This window comes from Nerophis lumbriciformis, linkage group LG05, assembly GCF_033978685.3.
Source record: "Nerophis lumbriciformis linkage group LG05, RoL_Nlum_v2.1, whole genome shotgun sequence".
Lineage (NCBI taxonomy): Eukaryota > Metazoa > Chordata > Actinopteri > Syngnathiformes > Syngnathidae > Nerophis > Nerophis lumbriciformis.
The window spans coordinates 55,855,538-55,883,451 of NC_084552.2; the positions used below are offsets into that span (position 1 = coordinate 55,855,538).

General features: G+C 39.9%; 1 protein-coding gene across 2 annotated transcripts in view; it reads left to right on the forward strand.

The window, feature by feature from the left end:
• Positions 1-27,914, forward strand: part of LOC133606153 (copine-8) — a 255,190-nt gene that overhangs the window by 137,347 nt on the left and 89,929 nt on the right. For both annotated transcript variants that reach the window (XM_061959774.1, XM_061959775.1), the window contains exons 7-11: positions 7,581-7,644; positions 7,734-7,837; positions 8,100-8,204; positions 16,089-16,130; positions 23,885-23,960. In XM_061959774.1, the coding sequence (XP_061815758.1) occupies positions 7,581-7,644; positions 7,734-7,837; positions 8,100-8,204; positions 16,089-16,130; positions 23,885-23,960 (391 nt within the window). The remainder of the gene's footprint in view (positions 1-7,580; positions 7,645-7,733; positions 7,838-8,099; positions 8,205-16,088; positions 16,131-23,884; positions 23,961-27,914) is intronic.

Consider the following 27,914-nt stretch of genomic DNA (forward strand, 5'->3'; position numbering starts at 1 on the left):
CACTCCTACAGACATCACACATGGGACGGTCTAGTAAGTATGAATAGTTTTAGTTAAATTGTAAAACTTACAAACGTTGCTTGCAGTGATAAATGAGTAGAAACGTTATGGACGATTAGAAGACGGAGCATCACTTGTACTTTAAAGGGGAACTGCACTTATGCCATTATGCCATGTTATTCTTGTAGCCAGACCTGTGTGTTCACGTGACAACCTCTGAGGAAGGCAACAATTGTATCCGAAACCGTCAGGTACGGAAATAAACACAGAGGTCTGGCTATAAGAACAACAAATTATTTGAAGACCTAATGAACCTATTTGGGGAACTGCACTTTTTTTTTTAAATTTTGCCTATCGTTCACAATCATTATGGAAGACATGACAATGGATGCGTTGTTTTTTTTTATTGCATTCTAAATATAAAATAAATGCGATTAAAAATCTGCTTACAATGGATCCTATAGGAGCCCTGAAATTCTGCCTACAAAGCCATTAAAAAAATATCTCCTTTGAGGTTTTATATACATGATGTAAGTATATGTAATGAAGTAACGTGCACATTTATTGTAACATTTAATATGTACGTATTTTGTTCATTTTCAGCATATGCCTCGCATCAATTTCAAAAACGCATCACAATCTTTGCTTTTTTTTTCATCTCTGATTATTACTCACTACAGACTTTATGAGACCTAACAAACAGAATAAAACATCACTTACTGTACAAAGTCTGCAGTGATTAGGATGCCAACTGCTCAGATGTTCATATATTCCCATTTAGATGAAGAATAACTCATAATCCTCACAAAGAAATGGGGTGGAGAGGACGGTCACCAAACATCTTTTTGTGTGGTTTGGGCCATTTTCGGGTTCTAAATGGCTGTCAAAATGTGCCGACTTGTTGGAATACCTATTCAGACTTAGTCTGTCCAGGTGAGATGCATGATTTATGATCTAGAATAAACTTACAGGGAGAAAGGAAGCGAGGAATCAGCAGACCACTCGATGATGTAAACATTGGCACACACGGTAGTGTTCATGGCGCCACTATAAATTGTTCCTCTGCATTAGCGCTTATAATAATATCACGAATACTTGGTTAATATTCAAGTCACAAAATGTAAATAAAGTATTGTTGGCGGTTTTCGAAAAGTTATTTATTGGATTTTATGGGCGAAATATAGGAGCTCCCATTGGCTGCGCTTTTAGCGGACTTTTATTTACGTTTATTTATTTATATTTAGAATGATTGTTTTTGTTTTGTTTTCAAATCCATCCGTCGTCATGTCTTTCATAATGATTGTAAACGATGAGCAAAATTCCCAAAAAAGTGCAGTTCCCCTTTAAACGGCAGGAAACACTGCAGACACTAACCCGGCATCACCTGCAATGAGCGAACTCAACCAAAAGATGGCGCTAAAGCGCAAACAATAACACACCGTTTCAGTGTCTTTGCATGTGTTTTATGAGTACTATTTACATTTTAGCCTTCAGCGAAGAAAAATCCATAAATTACCCGCACCCTTCTATAAACCACAGGGGGCAAAGCGCAGGAAAAAGTAGAGGCTTATAGTTTGGAATTTACAGTCTTTTTTTCCATCCCACTTTCTCATGCCCTCCAAACCATTATTCCAGTACAAAAAAATACCAACCTCTCCCCAGTTATAGCCTGAATCTTATTCCCGCTGCGTCCTCTTTGCGTTTTTCTTTTTTAAAATAAATGCCCCGCCTGTAATTAAATAATTTTTCGGTAAGCAAGGAACCTCAAATGACAATGTCGCTTCAGGCTGTGTGGTTCTGTTACACTGCTCACAAAGGTGCTGTGATAACAAAATATGTCAAAACAAAGACATCGTTGACAACCAGCTGCTCTCATCGCTTGCATTGCACGCTCTTGTCACAAAAAGACCTTACTGTATCCAAGCAATTTCACGCATTTCATGTCAAGAGATATTTACACACTAACGCTCCTGAATGGCGACCTGCTCTCATCCTAACTGTGCTGGTGTGCTATAAAGGACGAAGTCAAGTCAAGATGTTTACTTGACTCACGCCCACGCACCCGCATGCATCACCTCCTTCCACCTTTGCCAGCGCTGCAATGAAGGGAAGCACAATGCATGCATACACCAACAAGGCAAACTGCCATCTATAATTTTCCACACAGTTATTAGCTTCGCAGCCTCCTCGCCCAGTCTACTCCTTCCTCACGTCAACAGACACACCACACTCACTACACACAGCTTTTTGTATCGTGGAACGTTAGTCTGAATAAGTCTCAATTCACATTCATTTAATTGTAATAATATTCATGTTATACTCTTTTTAGTTAAGATTTTAGTACTGTTTTAATTATATATACAGTGGGGCAAAAAAGTATTTAGTCAGCCACCAATTGTGCAAGTTCTCCCACTTAAAATGATGACAGAGGTCTGTAATTTTCATCATAGGTACACTTCAACTGTGAGAGACAGAATGTGAAAAAAAATCCAGGAATTCACATTGTAGGATTTTTAAAGAATTTATTTGTAAATTATGGTGGAAAATAAGTATTTGGTCAATAACAAAAATTCAACTCAATACTTTGTAATATAACCTTTGTTGGCAATAACAGAGGTCAAACGATTACTATAGGTCTTTACCAGGTTTGCACACACAGTAGCATGTATTTTGGCCCATTCCTCCATGCAGATCTTCTCGAGAGCAGTGATGTTTTGGGGCTGTCGCCGAGCAACACGGACTTTCAACTCCCTCCACAGATTTTCTATGGGGTTGAGGTCTGGAGACTGGCTAGGCCACTCCAGGACTTTCAAATGCTTCTTACGGAGCCCCTCCTTCGTTGCCCGGGCGGTGTGTTTGGGATCATTGTCATGCTGGAAGACCCAGCCACGTTTCATCTTCAAAGCTCTCACTGATGGAAGGAGGTTTTGGCTCAAAATCTCACGATACATGGCCCCACTCATTCTTTCCTTAACACGGATCAGTCGACCTGTCCCCTTAGCAGAAAAACAGCCCCAAAGCATGATGTTTCCACCCCCATGCTTCACAGTAGGTATGGTGTTCTTGGGATGCAACTCAGTATTCTTCTTCCTCCAAACACGACGAGTTGAGTTTATACCAAAAAGTTCTATTTTGGTTTCATCTGACCACATGACATTCTCCCAATCCTCTGCTGTATCATCCATGTGCTCTCTGGCAAACTTCAGACGGGCCTGGACATGCACTGGCTTAAGCAGGGGGACACGTCTGGCACTGCAGGATTTGATTCCCTGTCGGCGTAGTGTGTTACTGATGGTAACCTTTGTTACTTTGGTCCCAGCTCTCTGCAGGTCATTCACCAGGTCCCCCCGTGTGGTTCTGGGATTTTTGCTCACCGTTCTCATGATCATTTTGACCCCACGGGATGAGATCTTGCGTGGAGCCCCAGATCGAGGGAGATTATCAGTGGTCTTGTATGTCTTCCATTTTCTGATATTTGCTCCCACAGTTGATTTTTTCACACCAAGCTGCTTGCCTATTGTAGATTCACTCTTCACAGTCTGGTACAGGTCTACAATTATTTTCCTGGTGTCCTTTGACAGCTCTTTGGTCTTGGTCATAGTGGAGTTTGGAGTCTGACTGTTTGAGGCTGTGGACAGGTGTCTTTTATACAGATCACAAGTTCAAACAGCTGCCATTAAGACAGGTAACAAGTGGAGGACAGAAGAGCTTCTTAAAGAAGAAGTTACAGGTTTGTGAGAGCCAGAGATCTTCCTTGTTTGAAGTGACCAAATACTTATTTTCCACCATAATTTACAAATAAATTCTGTAAAATTCCTACAATGTGAATTCCTGGATTGAGAGGAAGGGTGGAGGATAGGGATGTCCGATAATGGCTTTTTGCCGATATTCCGATATTGTCCAACTCTTTAATTACAGATACCGATATCAACCGATATATACAGTCGTGGAATTAACACATTATTATGCCTAATTTATGCCTAATAATAACAACATAGCTGTAAACCTGGCTTCACCTAAGGAAGGCACACATGACATACACTAAGCCTAACCAGGCATTTTTTTCTCAAGTAATTCGGAAATAAAATCATGTCTTTAGGAGATCAACACTGTACTGAAGCCCAGAACACTCTACGCATTCCCCCAGTTTTAGTTTAGAGATAAGGAAAGATTGGCCTGGCCCACCAGTAGAAACATTTAAGTCCCATCTCAAAACTCATTTGTATACTCTAGCCTTTGAATAGCCCCCCTTTTTTTAGACCAGTTGATCTGCCGTTTCTTTTCTTTTCTCCTCTGCTCCCCCCTATCTCTTGTGGAAGGGGAGACACACAGATCCGGTGGCCATGGATGGGGTGCTGGCTGTGCGGGGTCGGGACCCGGGGTGGACCGCTCGCCTGTATATCGGTTGGGAACATCTCTGCGCTGCTGACCCGTCTCCGCTCGGGATGGTTTCCTGCTGACCCCACTGTGGACTGGACTCTTACTGTTATGCTGGATCCACTATGGACTGGACTCTCACAATATTATGTTAGACCCACTCGACATCCATTGCATTCGGTCTCCCTAGAGGGGGGGGGTTACCCACATATGCGGTCCTCTCCAAGGTTTCTCATAGTCATTCACATCGACGTCCCACTGGGGTGAGTTTTTCCTTGCCCTTATGTGGGCTATACCGAGGATGTCGTTGTGGCTTGTGCAGCCCTTTGAGACACTTGTGATTTAGGGCTATATAAATAAACATTGATTGATTGATTGATTGATTGACTAGGATCCCTCTTTATGTTTGTGAACTTTATAGTCTATACATTTAGAGTGATGTGATAATCAAGCACTCTAGAAGTCTAGAATGAAAGAGTTGATAAGAGAATTAACAGAGTGTGTACCTTCAGTGCTGAATGATGAGCAGAGGCAGAGTTTGGAGTGTTTTCTTTAGATCCTTTTCCATTTTTATGTACTCACTGTCCACTGTGCCTGAAATCGAGTGACTCCACTGTAGAAATAGCCTGCATGTCTTCTAGCACATACGCTGTAATGGCTCTATCAATGTTGTCCTGGCTAGCAGTCCCTCCGTTAAAATACTTAAGTGGTGGTGAAGTGGCATCGAAGTCTTTGTCTCTCTTTACTAGCTTCGTCGAAGCATGCTGCTTTTGTAGCTGTTTCAGCAGATTTGAATTGTTGTTTTGGGCAGTAGATAGGATCTTTGATCCAAGACACAACTTACATTTAACTATTTTCTTTGTGCTCGACAAAAGAAAAGTAGCGGGAATATCTCCATGTGAAGAAACTCTGCTTCGGCTCCGCCATGATGTCTTGTTAGTAAACACAGACACGCCTCCCGCCCCCAAAACACACACACACACCGCCTCTTCTCTCCCTTGTGACACAGGAAGTATCAGAAGGACGACACTGCAACTCTCCATTAAAACACACTCAGATCTTCTGTTTCTAGCCGATACTACATCATGTAGTAACGGTAACTGAGTTACTGAATATAAAAAATAACGCTTTAAACTACTAGTTACCAGAGGTGGGACCAAGTCATTGTTTTGCAAGTCACAAGTAAGTCTCAAGTCTTTGCCCTCAAGTCCGAGTCAAGTCCCGAGTCAAAACAGGCAAGCCCCGAGTCAAGTCCAAAGTCAAGACTGGAAAGTCTCAAGTCAAGTCCTAAGTCCTGCATTTTGAGTTTCGAGTCCTTTCAAGTCCTTTTAACCACAGACTAATATATTAACACAGATTGTGTATGCTTTTCAAACGCTGTATTTATTTATTAAAACAAGTGCATTTTAAATTGCAGGAAAGAAAATTGTGCTGACATTGCACTTTATAATAGCACTATTAACCAGTCATTTTAAACATTAACTCATTCCTTTACAGAACAAACACATTGAAAAATAAAGTGCAAATGTACTTATTTGTACAAAAGTGTTAACATTGAAAAAACATGACATATACGTGAACATAACAAAAAAGTTGTACTTTTTATATGTCAGGGCCCTATGCTGCATTGCATTTGCAAAAGACCAAATTAGCCAAGAGTCTGTCAGTCATTTGTGCACGATGGGGGCGTAGTATGATGCCACCATGGCTGAAAACTCGCTCCACTGGAGCACTGGAGGCAGGCACTGCCAAGACTCTCATGGCCACTCGGAACAGTGAAGGAAGAGTCTTCATGTTCAATGCCCAGAACAAAAGGGGGGAGAGAGTTGTTTTGGGTTGGTGCACTACTTGTAAGTGTATCTTGTGTTTTTTATGTTGATTTAATTATCCAGTACCGGGATCAGAAAGCTAGCTAAAACGGTACACATATATATAATATAGTATACATTTTAACTGACCTTTATTTTACTATTTTTGTCTTTTTTTAGGTGGCTAAAATACGCGGTGCTGCTGACCGCCGTCTAACGTTACGTGTGATATATTGACTAACGTAACCCTGCTTAAAAAAAATCACTGAACAAAAAGTATGAATAAGGTAGTGAACTGCAACAGATTCCCGTGTTTGCAATAACGTTATAACGTTAGCAGTGAGTTTACAGCCTCACTGATTTAACTACACAGCAAATAAAAGTCACGTTACTTAGCCATTAAACGTTATCTTACATTCAAAACTTACCGTTCTTTGTGCAACTTCAAATGCCGGACGAAGTTGGAAGTTGTTGCCTCTCCATCAGTAATTTTCGAACCGCATGTGTTGCATACTGCAAACCGTTTTGTGTTGACCACCTCGTAATTTTTATACCCAAACAAAATTATTTTAGGTATCATTTTTTGTTCACTGGCGTGTGGTTTGGACATGTCTTCTTCGTTGGTTGTCCTGCAATTTGATTGGATGAATGCTGTGTGATGAAAACAAAGTAGATCTAATTTGATTGGCTGTTGTACTGAGAGCACACCAGCTGACACACGCAACGCTGATAGACAAGTACACAATGAAAAATACGGAGCGCTCCCGAATAACTTTTTCATCTTTGGGTTTTGGGGAAAGTAGCAAGTCATGTCAAGTCATGTCAATTCAAAAGGCTCAAGTCCAAGTGAAGTCACAAGTCATTGATGTTAAAGTCTAAGTCGAGTTGCAAGTCTTTTTACATTTTGTCAAGTCGAGTCTAAAGTCATCAAATTCATGACTCGAGTCCAAGTCATGTGACTCGCGTCCACACCTCTGCTAGTTACCGCCGAAAATAACGGCGTTACAGTAACGCGTTACTTTGTAACGCATTACTCCCAACACTGGTTATTACCAAAGGCAGCAATTTTTGGATTTATTTTAGGGTTTATAGTGCCTTCTTCTTCTACTGACCCCACTGCTGTTGCCCCCTGCGGGGTGGTGGGAGTACTGCATACATGAGCAACCCTAGTTTGAATGGTTTCATCAAGCCTCTTTGGGCGATGTTCGGTGGGCCAAATGAAAAGCTTTGGCCGGCCGACTGTAGCCTGCGGGCCGCCAGTTGAATCGATCTCGTATAGGCTTCGCAAAGGTTGTCGTGCAGTCTCTTACTCAGTGCTTGAATACCGCAAGAGAACGATGGCGTAAAATAAACAAAGTTAAGCGCTCCTAACCTTGTTTTGTGTTCTGTTTACAGAGGCATTGCTGGGAAAAAATGTGGCACTATAATCGTGAAAGCCGAGGAGCTGAACAACTGCAGGGTGAGTGTCTGCATGTAATACGTCCCTGCATCTATTCACTGTAATTTAATTTACCTGCTTGCCTCCTTTCTTCTTTGTGTGTTGAATAGGAATCAGTCATGGTGCAGTTTTGTGGCAACAAGTTGGACAAAAAGGATTTTTTCGGCAAGTCCGACCCCTTCCTGGTCTTCTATAGGAGCAATGAAGATGGCACGTGAGTCGCTCTTCCCTTTTTTTTCTAACCCCTGACTTCTTTCTGGGTTGCTTTAATCCTCCTCTGCATCCAGAGGAAATTGGTTTCATTGATTTTCTTTCAGATCAAACGGCGTGGGGTCTTTTTTAGTGTGTGTACACATCGGGTGGGGGTTGTTCGGGGATTGTGCAAGGAGGCAGGAGGCTGGCGAGAAGCAGGCCGTGTTAAAGAAGTTAGCACCCCACTAATCTTTTATTCCCTCTTTCTTTCTCTCGCTATGCAGGTTCACCATCTGCCACAAGACCGAAGTAGTCAAGAACACATTGAACCCCGTGTGGCAGGCTTTTAAAATTCCTGTTCGGGCTCTCTGCAATGGGGATTATGACAGGTAGGACCATATTCTTCCGGCTATAAAATGAGGGAAGAGGATGGTCTCTCCAAAAATGTGACATCTTGTCTTTTTCATGTGCTAGTAACAATGCAATTGTTCGGCGACGTAACACATAATAATGCAGTGTCTATCGGCCCCTCGAGTGTGCTGTCACACTCAACGCAGCATTGTAACTCCCGCAGACAATATTTGCATGCCAACATCTATTGGAAAAATAACAATAAGATCCACGTCGCTTAATTAGGCAAATGTCAAGTGAATAAATTGCCTTCTTTACTCGATCCAAGCTGATATCGGATGACATTTAAAACAAGAAAATGCTCATCTTTCACCCATGAATTTGCACTTGGCCTTCAATTTACTTTGAGTGTAATTGAATAAAATCAGCATCCTTAACAAGAACCAAGGCAATACTGCAGTACACTTGGCAGGTTTTACAGTTTAGGGACCAGAGAGACAACTAACATTACATTTACTCATGTTATGGTAATTGAGTAGTTTATTTTCAGCGTATTTATACTTTTTTATACATTTTTTATTATCTTTCCCCATACTTTTGTTTAAAGGGGAACATTATCACAATTTCAGAATGGTTAAAACCATTAAAAATCAGCTCCAAGTGGCTTATTATATTTTTTGAAGTTTTTTCAAAATTTTACCCATCAAGCAATATCCCTAAAAAAAGCTTCAAAGTGCCTGATTTTAACCATCCTTATAAACACCCGTCCATTTTCCTGTGACGTCACATAGTGAGGCCAACACAAACATGGCGGAAAGAACAGCAAGGTATAGCGACATTAGCTCGGATTCAGACTCGGATTTCAGCGGCTTAAGCGATTCAACAGATTACGCATGTATTGAAACGGATGGTTGTAGTGTGGAGGCAGGTAGCGAAAACGAAATTGAAGAAGAAACTGAAGCTATTGAGTCATATCGGTTTTGAACCGTATGCAAGCGAAACCGACGAAAACGACACGACAGCCAGCGACACGGGAGAAAGCGAGGACGAATTCGGCGATCGCCTTCTAACCAACGATTGGTATGTGTTTGTTTGGCATTAAAGGAAACTAACAACTATGAACTAGGTTTACAGCATATGAAATACATTTGGCAACAACATGCACTTTGAGAGTGCAGACAGCCCAATTTTCATCAATTAATATATTCTGTAGACATACCCTCATGTCAGCAGGCCAGGGAAGCTAGGGTCGATATTCTTCTCTTGATCATCTTCGGGACGGTGTGAGCCAAGACATCCAGGGGGTTTAGCTCGCTCGTCTGCGGGAACAATCTGCCGCCATTGCTTGCCGTGCTACCGAGGTCCTTTGTCCCTGAATTGCTCACACACTCCGGCAGATTCAATGGGGGTCTGGCGGCAGATTTCTTTGACTTTATCGTTGGAAATGCATCTGCTTTGAGTGTCGCAGGATATCCACACATTCTTGCCATCTCTGTCGTAGCATAGCTTTCGTCGGTAAAGTGTGCGGAACAAACGTCCAATTTCTTGCCACTTTCGCATCTTTGGGCCACTGGTGCAACTTGAATCCCGTCCCTGTTCGTGTTGTTACACCCTCCGACAACACACCGACGAGGCATGATGTCTCCAAGGTACGGAAAACAGTCGAAAAAACGGAAAATAACAGAGCTGATTTGACTCGGTGTTTGAGAAAATGGCGGATTGCTTCCCGATGTGACGTCACAACGTGACGTCATCGCTCCGAGAGCGAATATTAGAAAGGCGTTTAATTCGCCAAAATTCACCCATTTAGAGTTCGGAAATCGGTTAAAAAAATATATGGTCTTTTTTCTGCAACATCAAGGTATATATTGACGCTTACATAGGTCTGGTGATAATGTTCCCCTTTAACTTAAATATCAATCAATCAATCAATCAATCTTTATTTATATAGCCCTAAATCACAAGTGTCTCAAAGGGCTGCACAAGCCACAACGACATCCTCGGTACAAAGCCCACATACGGGCAAGGAAAAACTCACCCCAGTGGGACGTCGATGTGAATGACTATGAGAAACCTTGGAGAGGACCGCATATGTGGGTAACCCCCCCCCCAGGGGAGACCGAAAGCAATGGATGTCGAGTGGGTCTGACATAATATTGTGAGAGTCCAGTCCATAGTGGATCCAACATAATAGTAAGAGTCCAGTCCATAGTGGGGCCAGCAGGACACCATCCCGAGCGGAGACGGGTCAGCAGCGTAGAGATGTTCCCAGCCGATGCACAGGCGAGCGGTCCACCCCGAGTCCCGACTCTGGACAGCCAGCACTTCATCCATGGCCACCGGACCTGTGCCCCCCCCCCCCCCCTCAAGGAAAAGGGGAGCAGAGGAGAAAAGAAAAGAAACGGCAGATCAACTGGTCTAACAGGGGGGCTATTTAAAGGCTAGAGTATACAAATGAGTTTTAAGATGGGACTTAAATGCTTCTACTGAGGTAGCATCTCTAATTGTTACCGGGAGGGCATTCCATAGTACTGGAGCCCGAATAGAAAACGCTCTATAGCCCGCAGACTTTTTTTGGGCTCTGGGAATCACTAATAAGCCGGAGTTCTTTGAACGCAGATTTCTTGCTGGGACATATGGTACAATGCAATCGACAAGATAGGACGGAGCTAGACCGTGTAGTATTTTATACGTAAGTAGTAAAACCTTAAAGTCACATCTTAAGTGCACTACTAGCCTCTGTGTGTGCTCTTACTAGAGCTGGAAATGAATGTGTCACGAAAAGATAACACACAAATGGTCCTCCACTGTGTCCCACGTCCACCTGTAGTACAATCGGGGCTTTTGGAGTTGTGACACAATAGGATTATTTGTAGAGCGCAGTCAAACTAGGTCTTATCAAGGTGTAACCCGGGAAAGCCTAAGTGAAACGCACAGTGGGCACCCACAGGTGCACTCTGTGTGTTGTCTGTGGCACGAGATAAGGCCTAGCTTGAAAAGGAACATTTCTATTAGACGCCATTGCGTTGACTTGCGTGCTTTCCCTTAAAATTAAGCAATGACCAACATTACTCCAAACTTACAGCAGTAATGCTTCAAACAAATTGGGCAAAATCATGCTAGTTAAATTTTAATATAAAATCCCTACAGCTGTTTATTTTTTACAATTTAATCAAACAATAACTTAAACATTACTAGAAAAATAAGTGAGGACATGAGCAAAACTTGGTTTGTCTGTATCTATTGTAGAGGTGCTGGTTGTCAGCCCTCCCCAGAGGCAGGTCTCATCTGTGTCAACATAGAATAAGCCTGCTCCCTAACTTTATTACCTCCTTCCCTGTAATAATGCGCATCCTGTCGTCCGCCTACACCGAGCTCCGAGGGCCATTAAAGCTGGTTTGGATTTACACTCCTTCCCTTTTATTGAAAGATGAGAGTGGCGTAAAAGTAAAATTCAGCTTTGGGTTGTTAAATTCAATGTAATTTGTTTTGAAAAAACACATTTATAGTAAGCATAACATTAAAGGGGAACTGCACCTTTTTTCTGTAATTTTGCCTATCATTCACAATCCCTATGCAAGACAAGAACACATACAGGTAAAAGCCAGTAAATTAGAATATTTTGAAAAACTTGATTTATTTCAGTAATTGCATTCAAAGGGTGTAACTTGTACATTATATTTATTCATTGCACACAGACTGATGCATTCAAATGTTTATTTCATTTAATTTTGATGATTTGAAGTGGCAACAAATGAAAATCCAAAATTCCGTGTGTCACAAAATTAGAATATTACTTAAGGCTAATACAAAAAAGGGATTTTTAGAAATGTTGGCCAACTGAAAAGTATGAAAATGAAAAATATGAGCATGTACAATACTCAATACTTGGTTGGAGCTCCTTTTGCCTCAATTACTGCGTTAATGCGGCGTGGCATGGAGTCGATGAGTTTCTGGCACTGCTCAGGTGTTATGAGAGCCCAGGTTGCTCTGATAGTGGCCTTCAACTCTTCTGCGTTTTTGGGTCTGGCATTCTGCATCTTCCTTTTCACAATACCCCACAGATTTTCTATGGGGCTAAGGTCAGGGGAGTTGGCGGGCCAATTTAGAACAGAAATACCATGGTCCGTAAACCAGGCACGGGTAGATTTTGCGCTGTGTGCAGGCGCCAAGTCCTGTTGGAACTTGAAATCTCCATCTCCATAGAGCAGGTCAGCAGCAGGAAGCATGAAGTGCTCTAAAACTTGCTGGTAGACGGCTGCGTTGACCCTGGATCTCAGGAAACAGAGTGGACCGACACCAGCAGATGACATGGCACCCCAAACCATCACTGATGGTGGAAACTTTACACTAGACTTCAGGCAACGTGGATCCTGTGCCTCTCCTGTCTTCCTCCAGACTCTGGGACCTCGATTTCCAAAGGAAATGCAAAATTTGCATGGTTGGGTGATGGTTTGGGGTGCCATGTCATCTGCTGGTGTCGGTCCACTCTGTTTCCTGAGATCCAGGGTCAACGCAGCCGTCTACCAGCAAGTTTTATATGTAATGTACAAGTTACACCTTTTGAATGCAATTACTGAAATAAATCAAGTTTTTCAAAATATTCTAATTTACTGGCTTTTACCTGTATGTTAATGCGTTCTATTTCGTAAAATACGGCAATTACGAGGTGGCTAACAATGCAGCGAATGTGAGTACACTATTACGCCCATAAAGCCCTCCAAAAAAACGCCAACAATACTTTATTTACATGTTGTGACCTGAATATTAACCAAGTATTAGCTATATTGTTATTATAAGCACTAACGCAGACGATCTATATTTAGCGGCGCATTGATCACAGGTCGCTCACTAGCTTATGCTGCTATATTGATATACTGAGCTGGTGAGCTGCTGCATTGGCTCTAAATTGGTACAAGTTCATTCTAGATTTTCATTTTTGCCTCTCACCTGGATAGTAGAAGGTTGTGGCCCTAAACCGAAGTTGGTCAACTTTGACATCCAACTTAAACCCGGAGATGGCGAGAAAGACACAAAAAGATGCCCGTTCGCGGCACCTTTTTATTAATTTTTAATTTTGTCATGCGTGACAATTGATTTATTCTTCATCTAAACGGGAAGATATAAACATCCCATTAATTCGTATCCGAGTGAGAGCAGACATTGTACAGTAAGTGATTGTTTTATTATGTTGGTAGTTTGTATATCTTGTTTAGCACTTAGCAATACTGCTACATGATGCTTAGTGGTTCACTAAAGCTGCATCTGTTTAGCACACAGCTTTTAAAACTTTTAGATCATCCTCCTTATATAGGCTCAGAAATATAAAGTTCTGATCATCGTTTGTCCCAAAGTAGTCTTTGTTGTCTCTCAGAAAGTCTGCCATGATTAGTAGTGTTGTTGTTAAAGGGAAAAGTGTGGTTGGGATGCGTCTGTGTAATTAATATGCCGCGGTATGCTTAAAATGAGCAAAATACGTAAAATATTACATGTTATATGAATGTGCCTGTTACATGTATACTTACAGCATGTATATAAAACGATGATGGAGGCTTTTGGATGTTTTTTTAGAGCGCTCTATAGGCGGAATAGAGCAAGTCCTATTACTTCTATTGTTAGCTGACTTTTACTAGCATTTATTTACCAGTCAGAATGCATAAAAAAGATAAACATGTGAATAATAGACAATTTTTTTTTTAAGTACGCTAATACTGTATATTCCGGACTATAGAGTGTATAGGATATAAGCCGCACCCACAACATTTTTGAAGGAAAAAAATATTTTTCCATTTACTAACCGCACTGAACTATAAGCTGCAGGTATATACGTTGGGAAATGACACAGAATTATTTTGTAAATGTTCATACCTTAATTGTTTGCAAATGGTGTCTGTAACACGGCAGTAAAACGTCTGATCAAACAAAACGGAAGTCATCGTCATGGACTCACTAGCTGTCGAAAGCTGGCTCTCCAATCAGCTAAACAGACTCAATAACTCCACGGTGGCATCTTGAGGAGTTTGTGAAACAGAAAGTATATTTTCAACTGGCAGCACCTGTAGTGAGCGTTATAGCCAGAGGTGGGTAGTAACGCGCTACATTTACTCCGTTACATCTACTTGAGTAAGTTTTGGGATAAATTGTACTTCTAAGAGTAGTTTTAATGCAACATACTTTTACTTTTACTTGAGTATATTTATAGAGAAGAAACGCTACTTTTACTCCGCTACTTTTATCTACATTCAGCTCGCTACTCGCTACTAATTTTTATCCATCTGTTAATGCACGCTTTGTTTGTTTTGGTCTGTCAGACAGACCTTCATAGTGCCTGCGTTACTGGTGACGTTTCACTCCGTTCCACCAATAAAATGCAGTCACTAGTGACGTTCACTCCGTTCCACCAATCAAATGCAGTCACTGGTGACGTTGGACCAATCAAACAGAGCCAGGCGGTCACATGACCTGACTTAAACAAGTTGAAAAACGTATTGGGGTGTTACCATTTAGTGGTCAATTGTACGGAATAAGTACTGTACTGTGCAATCTACTAATAAAAGTTCCAATCAATCAATCAAAAGTGTGAAGGAAAAAAGACCATTTTTTATTTTAACCGTACATCCCGTCAAAAGCCTAAAGACTGACTGCACAGTTCCTGTCTTCACCATAAAAGTGCCGCTCCATCGCGCCTGCGCTTTCAAAATAAGAGTCTCCGAAAGCCAGTGCAAACAAGCTAGCAAGCTAGCAAGCTACGGAGTTTGCCGCCAATGTATTTCTTGTAAAGTGTATCAAAACGAATATGGAAGCTGGACAAATAAGAAGCCAAAAACCAACCACTTTCATGTGGTATTAGACAGAAAGGAGGAACTTTTTTCCTCCTCCATTTGAAAACGTGGACGTTATCATCACTACTGTCTGATTACAATCAATGCAAGTCATCAGAATCAGGTAATACACCAACTTATGTTCTAGTCTTCATGAAAGAAAGGAATCTATATGTGTTAAACATGCATGTATATTCATTAAAACACCTTTAACATGTAAACAAAAATAATAAATATAAATTATATACTGTATATATCAATGTATGTATACATATATATATATATATATATATATATATATATATATATGTGTGTGTGTGTGTGTGTGTGTATATGTTACTCATCAGTTACTCAGTACTTGAGTAGTTTTTTCACAACATACTTTTTACTTTTACTCAAGTAAATATTTGGGTGACTACTCCTTACTTTTACTTGAGTAATAAATCTCTAAAGTAACAGTACTCTTACTTGAGTACAATTTCTGGCTACTCTACCCACCTCTGGTTATAGCACAAACAATAACACACAATTTCAGCCTTCTACTTGGGTTTATAGAAAACTATTGAACACAAAACATTATGGCAATTAGCGGAAAAGAAAAATCCATATATTAGCCGCACCGGTTTATAGGCCGCAGGGTTTAAAGTGTCGGAAAATAGTTGCAGCTTATAGTCCGAAAGTTACGGTACATGCGCGCCTGCCTCGTGCAGGGTATTCTTTAGTTTTGCCATCTATCCTTGTAAACTGTAATAGCATACACAAACAGATGCTTTTCGAAATGAAGAGAACATATTACGGGGAGGCAGCTGCAGACATACGCTGTTGTGGGATAAAGATAAGCTGCAGAATGGCTCTGTATGCGGCTCCGTGCCACCACCACACGAACAAAAGAAATTAGCATTTTTCCAGATCAAGTTTAGTCACGTGATACACGATGATACATCAGTCCCATTTTTAATGTGACAGAGGGAATAAAATATACAGCTTTTGTTTTTTTTTGTATGTGTTCAATAATGCTGGCTGTTGCAAAACCCTGGCATTGACACTGAGGGAAGTATTTCCATCAAGATGAACTTAACTTTCTTAACCCTCTTCTCGCAGAACAATCAAGGTCGAGGTGTACGACTGGGACAGAGATGGCAGGTAAATCTTCTTCTGTTTTATTGCCTTCTTTTCTACAGTAATGTTTCCCTCCCAGAAGGATTACTCAGAGCGTTAATCGTGAATGTGCGTGGAAATCTAATCACAGATGGATCACAGGGGTTGGAACAGCTGATTATTAAATTTCGGGAGGTGTCTGGCTTCAAGGATTTGCCTTGGAACAAATTAGTTGAGAGTTGGATCTGAACTAATAAAAACATTGTGCAAAAGGGAAAGATAACAAAAGATGTTCTGTCTAATGATGCACGCGTTTATGCACTTTTTGGGGCATATTACTAAATAAGCGAGATACAAACTCTATTAACTTACTCATTTGCTTCCTTTTATTTCCCCTAATAGGAAAATTATTCTGTTAAGGCAATATTTCCCCTCCTTTGGGAAAAATTACTATCTTTGGCTTCAGTTTGTGGAACAATTTCCCTTGTGGATGAATAACGTTTGTTTAAGTTTGGCTCGAAGAAGATGAACACAATGAATGTACCCTGTGTTTTTTGTATTTATACACTCTCACCCACATATATTAATATTATATGGAGGTTAATTTGTGTTTTTTACGAAAGCTTTTTTTTGACACTGAATTTCCATCCATCCATCCATTTGCTACCGCTTATTCCCTTCGGGGTGGCGGGGGGCGCTGGAGCCTATCTCAGCTACGATCGGGCGGAAGGCAGGGCACACCCTGGACAAGTCGCAACCTCATCGCAGGACACTGAATTTATGTAACTTAATTTTTTGTGTTTGAATTTTTTTAACCTGATTTTTGTTACATCAAAGTATGCTAACAATTTCATTTAAAAAAATTCAGGTTTTTTTTTAATTCAGTGTTTTAAAATTCAGTGTAAAAAAAACTTCAGTGTATAAAAAAACAATATATAAAGATTCAGTGGGGGAAAAAAAGTGAGTGTATAAAAATGTAGTGTGTAAAAAAATTTAGTGTAAAAAAAATTCAGCGTAAAAAAATTATGTGGGAAAAAAATACAGTGTATAAAAATTTAGTGTGTAAAAAAAAGTTCCGTGTCGAAAAAATTTGCTGCTTCAAAAAGCAAGATTTACTTCCGGTAAATTAAGACTGAAGCAATCAATCCTCTCTCAGAACCAGCCAATGAGGTATCAAGTTTGAAGTCACGTGACACGGGTCTTGCAAAACAGCATAAAAAAAGGCAGTTAACTGGGCTATCTTGGCTACCTTTCTTTCAATGAAATTGTCAGCATAATTTGATGTCCAAAAATTCAGACTCAAAAAATTAAGTTACATGAATTCCGTGTCTAAAAAAAGCTTTCGTAATAAAGACACAAATTAACCTCCATATTATCAGGACTTTCAAATTTAACGCAATTAAAAACGCATTAACTATACTTTCCTTTAACGGCGCTCTTTTTTTTAGCGCGCGATCAACACGCATGCGTCTTGACTCCTTTTTTACCCTCGGGCATACTTGCCAACCCTCCCGGATTTTCCGGGAGACTCCCGAAATTCAGCGCCTCTCCCGAAAACCTCCCGAAACAAATTTTCTCCCAAAAATCTCCCGAAATTCAGGCGGACTCAGGTCCTCCACAATATAAAAAAGTGTACCTGCCCAATCACGTTATAACTATAGAATGATGGAGGGCGAGTTCTTGGTTTCTTATGTGGGTTTATTGTTAGGCAGTTTCATTAACGTCCTCCCAGCGTGGCAACAACACACAACAACAGCAGTCACTTTTTTGTATACCGTAAAGCAGTTTGTCTGCCGTAAACAGCAATGTTGTGACACTCTTAAACAGGACAATACTGCCATCTAGTGCATTTGATGAAAGCACTTTTGTGCGTGCCACACAGCAATGCATCATCAGAGAGGGTGTTCAGCATGGTTTGAAAAATAGTGACAGAGAATAGAACAAGGATGGACAATTCAACCCTTAACTCAACAATGAGTAGATGAGTGTTGTGTGTGTGTATATGTGTAAATAAATGAACACTGAAATTCAAGTATTTATTTTATATATATATATATATATATATATATATATATATATATAATAAAATATATATATTTATATATATATATATATAATTTAAAAAAAAAAAAATATATATATATATATATATATATATATATATAGCTAGAATTCACTAAACGTCAAGTATTTCTTATATATATATATATGAAATACTTGACTTGGTGAATTCTAGCTGTAAATATACTCCTCCCCTTTTAGCCACGCCCCCGTCCCACCCCGACCACGCCCACCCCCCCACCTCCCGAAATCGGAGGTCTCAAGGTTGGCAAGTATGCCCTCGGGCCATTCCATAACGTGGGGAAATATAATGGCGTCAGTTGCTGTTGAGCCACAAGCTCGGAAATAGCATGCAGAAATGCACAAAGAAAAAGGGACATCCTGGAAATCTCAGATCCAAAGCAATGGCGATATGTTTTCCCGACAAAAATACATTTGTCTCTTGTTTTTTAATCTCCGAACGCCGCGAGACAACATCATTGGAGGGAACGCCTGCTGACGCGCTGTGCCGCTTTAGAGAGGAGGAGCTTTACTTCCTTGTTTGGATTACGGTTAAAGTGCATTGATAACACAAAATGTCGATTTTTACTGTGACTGATTTATTAAGATGGCATTAAAGCTCAACAGCAATATAAAAGATGGTAAGCAGGAAGTAAAAATGGGCCTTTTTTTGTTCCAAAAAGTCTTTAAAACATGTCAAGACACCTCAAACCAATCACACTTTTAAGGCTTCAAAATAAAAGCGCTATGCTTTTACATCCGGTTTAACTACTTAAACAAAATGAAAATGTTGTAATTATCCTAACTTACGATCATGCTTTGTCGAAGAGGATTTGTAAAGTAATCTCTGATATTTGCCCCTAAATTATTGTTGGTACATCATTTGAGGAATATGGGGGGGAATGTTTCTGACTGGCTGAAATGTTATGTCAATTCTTTTATAACCCATTCTGGTTGATACGCAGGCTGAATATTACAATTTAATATTAAATAGAGACGGTTAAAACATGCAGAGATATGAATATAATTAACTTGTACAACATGTAATGTACAAAATATCAGAAGCCTTTATTCAGGTAGAAATATCACAGATTACATTACCAAGCCTTTTTGACAATCAAAGCTTGATCGTAACAATCCACATTTTGTGTTATTAATGTGTGAAACTGCTATCTAAACATAGTGTAGCTCCTCCTCTGCATGCAAATACTCCTACAGCAGGAATACAACTTTTATATTACTACAAAATACTAAATCTGGCATAACACCAACACACTGTGAGTCATTTTTTGTATCCTCTTTATACATGTGTTTTATGTTCTTTTTGTGTTGAGCTGTTTAAAAAAGCATTTAAAAAAAACACCTTTCACAGTGGCCTAGTGGTTAGACTGTCCACCCTGAGATCGGCAGGTTGTGAGTTCAAACCCCGGCCGAGTCATACCAAAGACTATAAAAATGGGACCCTTTACCTCCCTGCTTGACACTCAGCATCAAGGGTTGGAATGGGGGGGTTAAATCACCAAAAATTATTCCCGGGCGCGGCCACTGCTGCTGCTCACTGCTCCCCTCACCTCCCAGGGGGTGAACAAGGGTGATGGGTCAAATGCAGAGAATAATTTCTCCACACCTCGTGTGTGTGTGTGACAATCATTGGAACTTGAACTTTATTAAATCAAACTCATTTTTAATTAGCTATGAACAAAATGCAGTTCAATATTTAATCAATTGACAGCCCTATTTTTTTATTAATGGTGTCATGAAGTACCAGCCTGGACAGAGAAAGAGCGAGAGACTGGTAGAGAATGTGTGCGCGTGCTAGGCAAACACGTCAAGTCGACTTTCAGTTTCGATTCCTGCCAATGCGAGGCAAACCAAGGAGGACAAAAGCAGATGAGGTTGTCCATTTTAATGATTCCTCCAACCTTTAGATAGCTCGGTTCTCTCTCTCCAGCGCTGCTATCGCTATTATTTGGACCTGATGTGTAGAATAAATGGTTAAACTTAAATTCTAGTCACCTTTTATCATTTTAGACAGCTTTAGAACAAAAAAATATGGGTGTTAATAGTAACCTGGTACATGTTAAACACAGGACGTGTGCAAACTATTAGTGACTGCGAGAAGATGTAGGATTCCAGTACACATGTAACTATGTTAAGCATGTTTCAAATAAACCTAATATAAATAAATAAAATAAATAGTAATATAATCGGATATTAAGAGTATGTGAATGTTTGATTCCTACCTTGTTTACTACAAGACAACCTCCTTAAAGTTTTGTAATCAATCGGAAATATCAAGCAGCTAAAATGCGCCAAACATGGATACGTTTTCAGAGATTTTGCATTTTCCCGTAATGGATTTAAATGGGTTTAATTTAGAAAAAATTTTATAGTAATTGGACGTTTGTGCAGGTTGTGTTATGTGTTGACCATGTGTGTTGACTTTTTGTGTTGGTTGTATGTTTTTTTCAAGTAGGAAAGGTTGTTTGGATTATGTCATATGTAAATGCTGTGCTATATTCACTTCAAAGCCTAATTAATGGTTATTGACCAGATTTACTCACGTTCTCCACAATACGTTGGCAAATTTTCAGGAAACCGATTGCTAGATATTTAAAACATTTTTAGAAACCCCCCGCGGGTCCAGATTCCGTATTAAACTCATGGTCCGCGGGCCGTAGTTTGCACGCCCCTTGTTTAGATAAATGCAGTTACTTTCATTAGTAACGACCAACGTTCCCTCTAAGGTGCGCACCTGTGCAATTGCGCACTGCTCAAGCGTCCTCTGCGCACGGCAAATCTATGCCACGTACAAAATCAAATGAAAAAAATAAGCGCATAACAATTTTCGACACACGGACACGACAGAGAAAACAGTTTTCGTTTTCTTTGTTCAAATATTGTAACGTCTGTCGAGACGCTTTGAGGACATGAATTCCATCCATCATTTTTCTGAGCAAAACTCTTTATTGTCGGCCATAAGCACATCACCAAAACATTAGTAAAAAAATGATATCTAGCAAACTGGTCATTTTCTGCAGTACAAACCAGACCAAAAGCAACTTTGTTATATCAACAGCAGCCGCTCGCTCTTTCTCACTTGCGCCAACACATGCACATATGGCGCTTAGCCAGTGATGCGTTTACAGCCACACAAAAAGTCGGACAACTCCAACACCACACATAAAGTGTCAGGCCAGGTCGTTACACTATGATTTACAAATCAAACCTGTGCTTATTCTAGTGTCATTTATTAAGAATCTTAATTTATAAATAGTAATCATGAAATGCCATTAGTGTATTAAATAAATACTAACAAAAATATATTTTTTACAAACAGGAAGTTGCAGGAATGTACACATGATCCCCTGCTTACATCTCATTGTGCAACATGTGAATGTTTTAATGGGAACTAAATGCAATGTCTGAAAGGGGTACACATTATTTCCAAAGCCGGACCTCCACCCAGACAAACTCCAACCTTTAGATAGCTCGGTTCTCTCTCTCCAGCGCTGCTATCGCTATTATTTGGACCTGATTTGTAGAATAAATGGTTAAACTTCAATTCTAGTCACCTTTTATCATTTTAGACAGCTTTAGAACAAAAAAATATGGGTGTCAATAGTAACCTGGTACATGTTAAACACAGGACGTGTGCAAACTATTAGTGACTGCGAGAAGATGTAGGATTCCAGTACACATGTAACTATGTTAAGCATGTTTCAAATAAACCTAATATAAATAAATAAAATAAATAGTAATATAATCGGATATTAAGAGTATGTGAATGTTTGATTCCTACCTTGTTTACTACAAGACAACCTCCTTAAAGTTTTGTAATCAATCGGAAATATCAAGCAGCTAAAATGCGCCAAACATGGATACGTTTTCAGAGATTTTGCATTTTCCCGTAATGCATTGTAATGGATTTAAATGGGTTTAATTTAGAAAAAATTTTATAGTAATTGGATGTTTGTGCAGGTTGTGTTATTTGTTGACCATGTGTGTTGACTTTTTGTGTTGGTTGTATGTTTTTTTCAAGTAGGAAAGGTTGTTTGGATTATGTCATATGTAAATGCTGTGCTATATTCACTTCAAAATCATAATTAATGGTTATTGACCAGATTTACTCACGTTCTCCACAATACGTTGGCAAATTTTCAGGAAACCGATTGCTAGATATTTAAAACATTTTTAGAAACCCCCCGCGGGTCCAGATTCCGTATTAAACTCATGGTCCGCGGGCCGTAGTTTGCACGCCCCTTGTTTAGATAAATGCAGTTACTTTCATTAGTAACGACCAACGTTCCCTCTAAGGTGCGCACCTGTGCAATTGCGCACTGCTCAAGCGTCCTCTGCGCACGGCAAATCTATGCCACGTACAAAATCAAATAAAAAAATAAGCGCATAACAATTTTCGACACACGGACACGACAGAGAAAACAGTTTTCGTTTTCTTTGTTCAAATATTGTAACGTCTGTCGAGACGCTTTGAGGACATGAATTCCATCCATCATTTTTCTGAGCAAAACTCTTTATTGTCGGCCATAAACACATCACCAAAACATTAGTAAAAAAATGATATCTAGCAAACTGGTCATTTTCTGCAGTACAAACCAGACCAAAAGCAACTTTGTTATATCAACAGCAGCCGCTCGCTCTTTCTCACTTGCGCCAACACATGCACATATGGCACTTAGCCAGTGATGCGTTTACAGCCACACAAAAAGTCGGACAACTCCAACACCACACATAAAGTGTCAGGCCAGGTCGTTACACTATGATTTACAAATCAAACCTGTGCTTATTCTAGTGTCATTTATTAAGAATCTTAATTTATAAATAGTAATCATGAAATGCCATTAGTGTATTAAATAAATACTAACAAAAATATATTTTTTACAAACAGGAAGTTGCAGGAATGTACACATGATCCCCTGCTTACATCTCATTGTGCAACATGTGAATGTTTTAATGGGAACTAAATGCAATGTCTGAAAGGGGTACACATTATTTCCAAAGCCGGACCTCCACCCAGACAAACTCCAACCTTTAGATAGCTCGGTTCTCTCTCTCCAGCGCTGCTATCGCTATTATTTGGACCTGATTTGTAGAATAAATGGTTAAACTTCAATTCTAGTCACCTTTTATCATTTTAGACAGCTTTAGAACAAAACAATATGGGTGTCAATAGTAACCTGGTACATGTTAAACACAGGACGTGTGCAAACTATTAGTGACTGCGAGAAGATGTAGGATTCCAGTACGCATGTAACTATGTTAAGCATGTTTCAAATAAACCTGAACTACTCTGGTAGTAACAGCACTTTAAGTTTCAAAGCCAATTCCCCCATAATGAAGCTGATGCTATGTTGTCAGTTTGTCTGAAAAAAGCTTGCAGAGTTGTCAAAAAATTGAAAGCCTAATGATGAGTCTGGCTGACAGACATAAAGGAGGCCCTTCCCTTTCAGTGACATTTGTCATGCTGCAGATTAACAGAGTTATTCCTTTTTAGTATTTAAACTTCAGCACCGCTTTTCAAGGGAGCGCAGTGACATTTTAGAAGTTCAATAGAAGAGTGAGTGCTCGACAAAGTCATGACAATGCTTTATGAATAAAAATAAGTGTTGTAAAACTGGTCATCGACAGAAGACCTTGTATGTTTGTATCTCTTTTGAATTATGTTTAGGGTTTGTTTGGATGAGCTTTATATTTAATCATGTTACTGGTACTTGCAGTCACGACTTTATTGGAGAGTTCAGCACCAGCTACAGAGAATTATCCAGAGGGCAGAGCCAGTTCAATGTCTATGAGGTGAGTGCATTGAGGCATTTATGTATTACAAACTTTGAAAATGTTTTTTTAGTTTTTATTCTGCTTTTGCCAATTACGAAATCAAGTTCTACTGCTGAAATTTCTTGTGGTATGGTACTCGTGTCAGGACCCAAAATACTGTACACTTGGGGCCTGATCTACCAAAGGGTTGCGTGTACTAAATAAAACACATGCAAACTTGATATTTAACACACAAGCTGATCCACTAAACTTGTTGAAAGTGGAGCAGAATAAGGAGCGCAATCCATTTAGCGTCTCTGTCTTCATTAATGATCAGATTGTACAGGACTGTCTCAGAAAATTAGAATATTGTGATAAAGTTCTTTATTTTCTGTAATGCAATTAAAAAAAACAAAAATGTCATACATTCTGGATTCATTACACATCAACTAAAATATTGCAAGCCTTTTATTATTTTAATATTGCTGATTATGGCATACAGCTTAAGAAAACTCAAAAATCCTATCTCAAAAAATGAGAATATTTCCTCAGACCAAGTAAAAAAAAAAAAAGATTTATAACAGCAAAACAAAATCAAACATTTAAAATGGTCAATTAATGCACCCAGTACTTGGTTGGGAATCCTTTTGCATGGATTACTGCATCAATGCGGCGTGGCATGGAGGCAATCAGCCTGTGGCATTGCTGAGGTGTTATGGATGCCCATGATGCTTCAATAGCGGCCTTCAACTCATTTGCATTATTGGGTCTAGTGTCTTTCAGCTTCTTCTTCACAATACCCCACAAATTCTCTATGGGGTTCAGGTCAGGGGAGTTGGCAGGCCAATCGAGGACAGTAATGCCATGGTCAGTACACCAGTTACTGGTGGTTTTGGCACTGTGGGCAGGTGCCAGATCATGCTGGAAAATGCAATCATCATCTCCATAGAGCTTTACAACATGCTGACCATCAAAACGCCCACAATACTGGGGGGAGAAGATATATATTATATGAATACATTATACTGCACGCGCAATGTCATTTATCAACATTAATCATCTTTTTGCGAGCACTATTTTGCGTTTTATTTAGCAGGTCTGATAAGTACATGTCAGCTGGCACTTTTATGCAAACAGCTGTGAGAAGGAGTGCACACACTGCAAAGACAGACGATGGACAGAGAATCCTCCGTCTTACGTGTGTGTGTGTGTGTGTGTGTGTGTGTGTGTGTGTGTGTGTGTGTGTGCGTGTGCGTGCGTGTGCGTGTGCGTGTGCGTGTGTGTGTCAGGGGTAAAAAAAAAAAAATACTAAACATATCGTCTATTCAGAAATTTCCTTTTATAATTTCATACCTTCTTTTCCTGGGTGACTTAAAGGGGATTGCCCTTTTTTTGGAATTATGACTATCTTCCACAATGTTTATGAGAGACAAGAACACACATTTTTATTTTTTTTTCGGATTTTAAAGATGATAAAAAACATTGTCATCGTTGTAGCCTTCAATGCCCTCTAAACAACTTCAAAACCCTCCAACGTTTTATATACACACTAGTCTATACAGGTAAAAGCCAGTAAATTAGAATATTTTGAAAAACTTGATTTATTTCAGTAATTGCATTCAAAAGGTGTAACTTGTACATTATATTTATTCATTGCACACAGACTGATGCATTCAAATGTTTATTTCATTTAATTTTGATGATTTGAAGTGGCAACAAATGAAAATCCAAAATTCCGTGTGTCACAAAATTAGAGTATTACTTAAGGCTAATACAAAAAAGGGATTTTTAGAAATGTTGGCCAACTGAAAAGTATGAAATGAAAAATATGAGCATGTACAATACTCAATACTTGGTTGGAGCTCCTTTTGCCTCAATTACTGCGTTAATGCGGCGTGGCATGGAGTCGATGAGTTTCTGGCACTGCTCAGGTGTTATGAGAGCCCAGGTTGCTCTGATAGTGGCCTTCAACTCTTCTGCGTTTTTGGGTCTGGCATTCTGCATCTTCCTTTTCACAATACCCCACAGATTTTCTATGGGGCTAAGGTCAGGGGAGTTGGCGGGCCAATTTAGAACAGAAATACCATGGTCCGTAAACCAGGCACGGGTAGATTTTGCGCTGTGTGCAGGCGCCAAGTCCTGTTGGAACTTGAAATCTCCATCTCCATAGAGCAGGTCAGCAGCAGGAAGCATGAAGTGCTCTAAAACTTGCTGGTAGACGGCTGCGTTGACCCTGGATCTCAGGAAACAGAGTGGACCGACACCAGCAGATGACATGGCACCCCAAACCATCACTGATGGTTTGGGTTGGTTTGGTTTGCATTTCCTTTGGAAATCGAGGTCCCAGAGTCTGGAGGAAGACAGGAGAGGCACAGGATCCACGTTGCCTGAAGTCTAGTGTAAAGTTTCCACCATCAGTGATGGTTTGGGGTGCCATGTCATCTGCTGGTGTCGGTCCACTCTGTTTCCTGAGATCCAGGGTCAACGCAGCCGTCTACCAGCAAGTTTTAGAGCACTTCATGCTTCCTGCTGCTGACCTGCTCTATGGAGATGGAGATTTCAAGTTCCAACAGGACTTGGCGCCTGCACACAGCGCAAAATCTACCCGTGCCTGGTTTACGGACCATGGTATTTCTCTTCTAAATTGGCCCGCCAACTCCCCTGACCTTAGCCCCATAGAAAATCTGTGGGGTATTGTGAAAAGGAAGATGCAGAATGCCAGACTCAAAAACGCAGAAGAGTTGAAGGCCACTATCAGAGCAACCTGGGCTCTCATAACACCTGAGCAGTGCCAGAAACTCATCGACTCCATGCCACGCCGCATTAACGCAGTAATTGAGGCAAAAGGAGCTCCAACCAAGTATTGAGTATTGTACATGCTCATATTTTTCATTTTCATACTTTTCAGTTGGCCAACATTTCTAAAAATCCCTTTTTTGTATTAGCCTTAAGTAATATTCTAATTTTGTGACACACGGAATTTTGGATTTTCATTTGTTGCCACTTCAAATCATCAAAATTAAATGAAATAAACATTTGAATGCATCAGTCTGTGTGCAATGAATAAATATAATGTACAAGTTACACCTTTTGAATGCAATTACTGAAATAAATCAAGTTTTTCAAAATATTCTAATTTACTGGCTTTTACCTGTATATATTGTAGTAAAAGACACGTTCATAACAAAATGTAATTTTGGTCATTTTAATCATTGCTAGGACTGATTTCTTCGGCGCATTAATTTCCATTTCCGTAGCAGTGCACGTCTGACTTTTGGCAACAACTGTGTCCCCTACTTCCGAAATCAAACACGAGTGTGTTTTCTAATCATGGCAAACTTGGTAATAGACAAGGAAGATGGATAATTTTGGACAAATGAGGATTCACAACCTTATCTTTTTGAAGCTGAATATACTGCTGCACGAAGGAAGAGTGAGACGTTGGAGCCGACAGAAGTGAGGTCGGTGTGACACAAAGCTGTAAATGTGGAATTTAAAGCCAAGCTATTTCGACATAAATGGAGTGCTTACCCAAATAAACCAGAAAAAAACGTCCCCGGCCAGCTGGACCAAACAGACAACTGTCCATCGAGTGAGTCACACTTTAATATCGATCCTGACACACGCAGCACATCATGCGTGTTATTACAACTACGGTACATACGCTGTCTGCCTAGCTTTGTACAAACAAAACATGAACTAATACTTCTACAGATATTGTAATATGATTGTTCATCTTTTTCAGTCACTATAGATTAGTGTCTTATCGCATTGTGTTGTGCATTACAAACTCAAACGCGATTTGGGTGCTGACGTAGAAGCTAGTTTATCTCTTTCCATAACTAGCTTTTATGGCTAAGACCGAAGCAGTCTGATGTGTTACTACGCTAGAAAAATAGTTCCTCGGTGTTTGCTCTTACAATAACAATGTTGCTAAAGCTTGGTTATTATACAGGTTATGATATGAAGTATTGTGGACGGTTTTTAAATGCA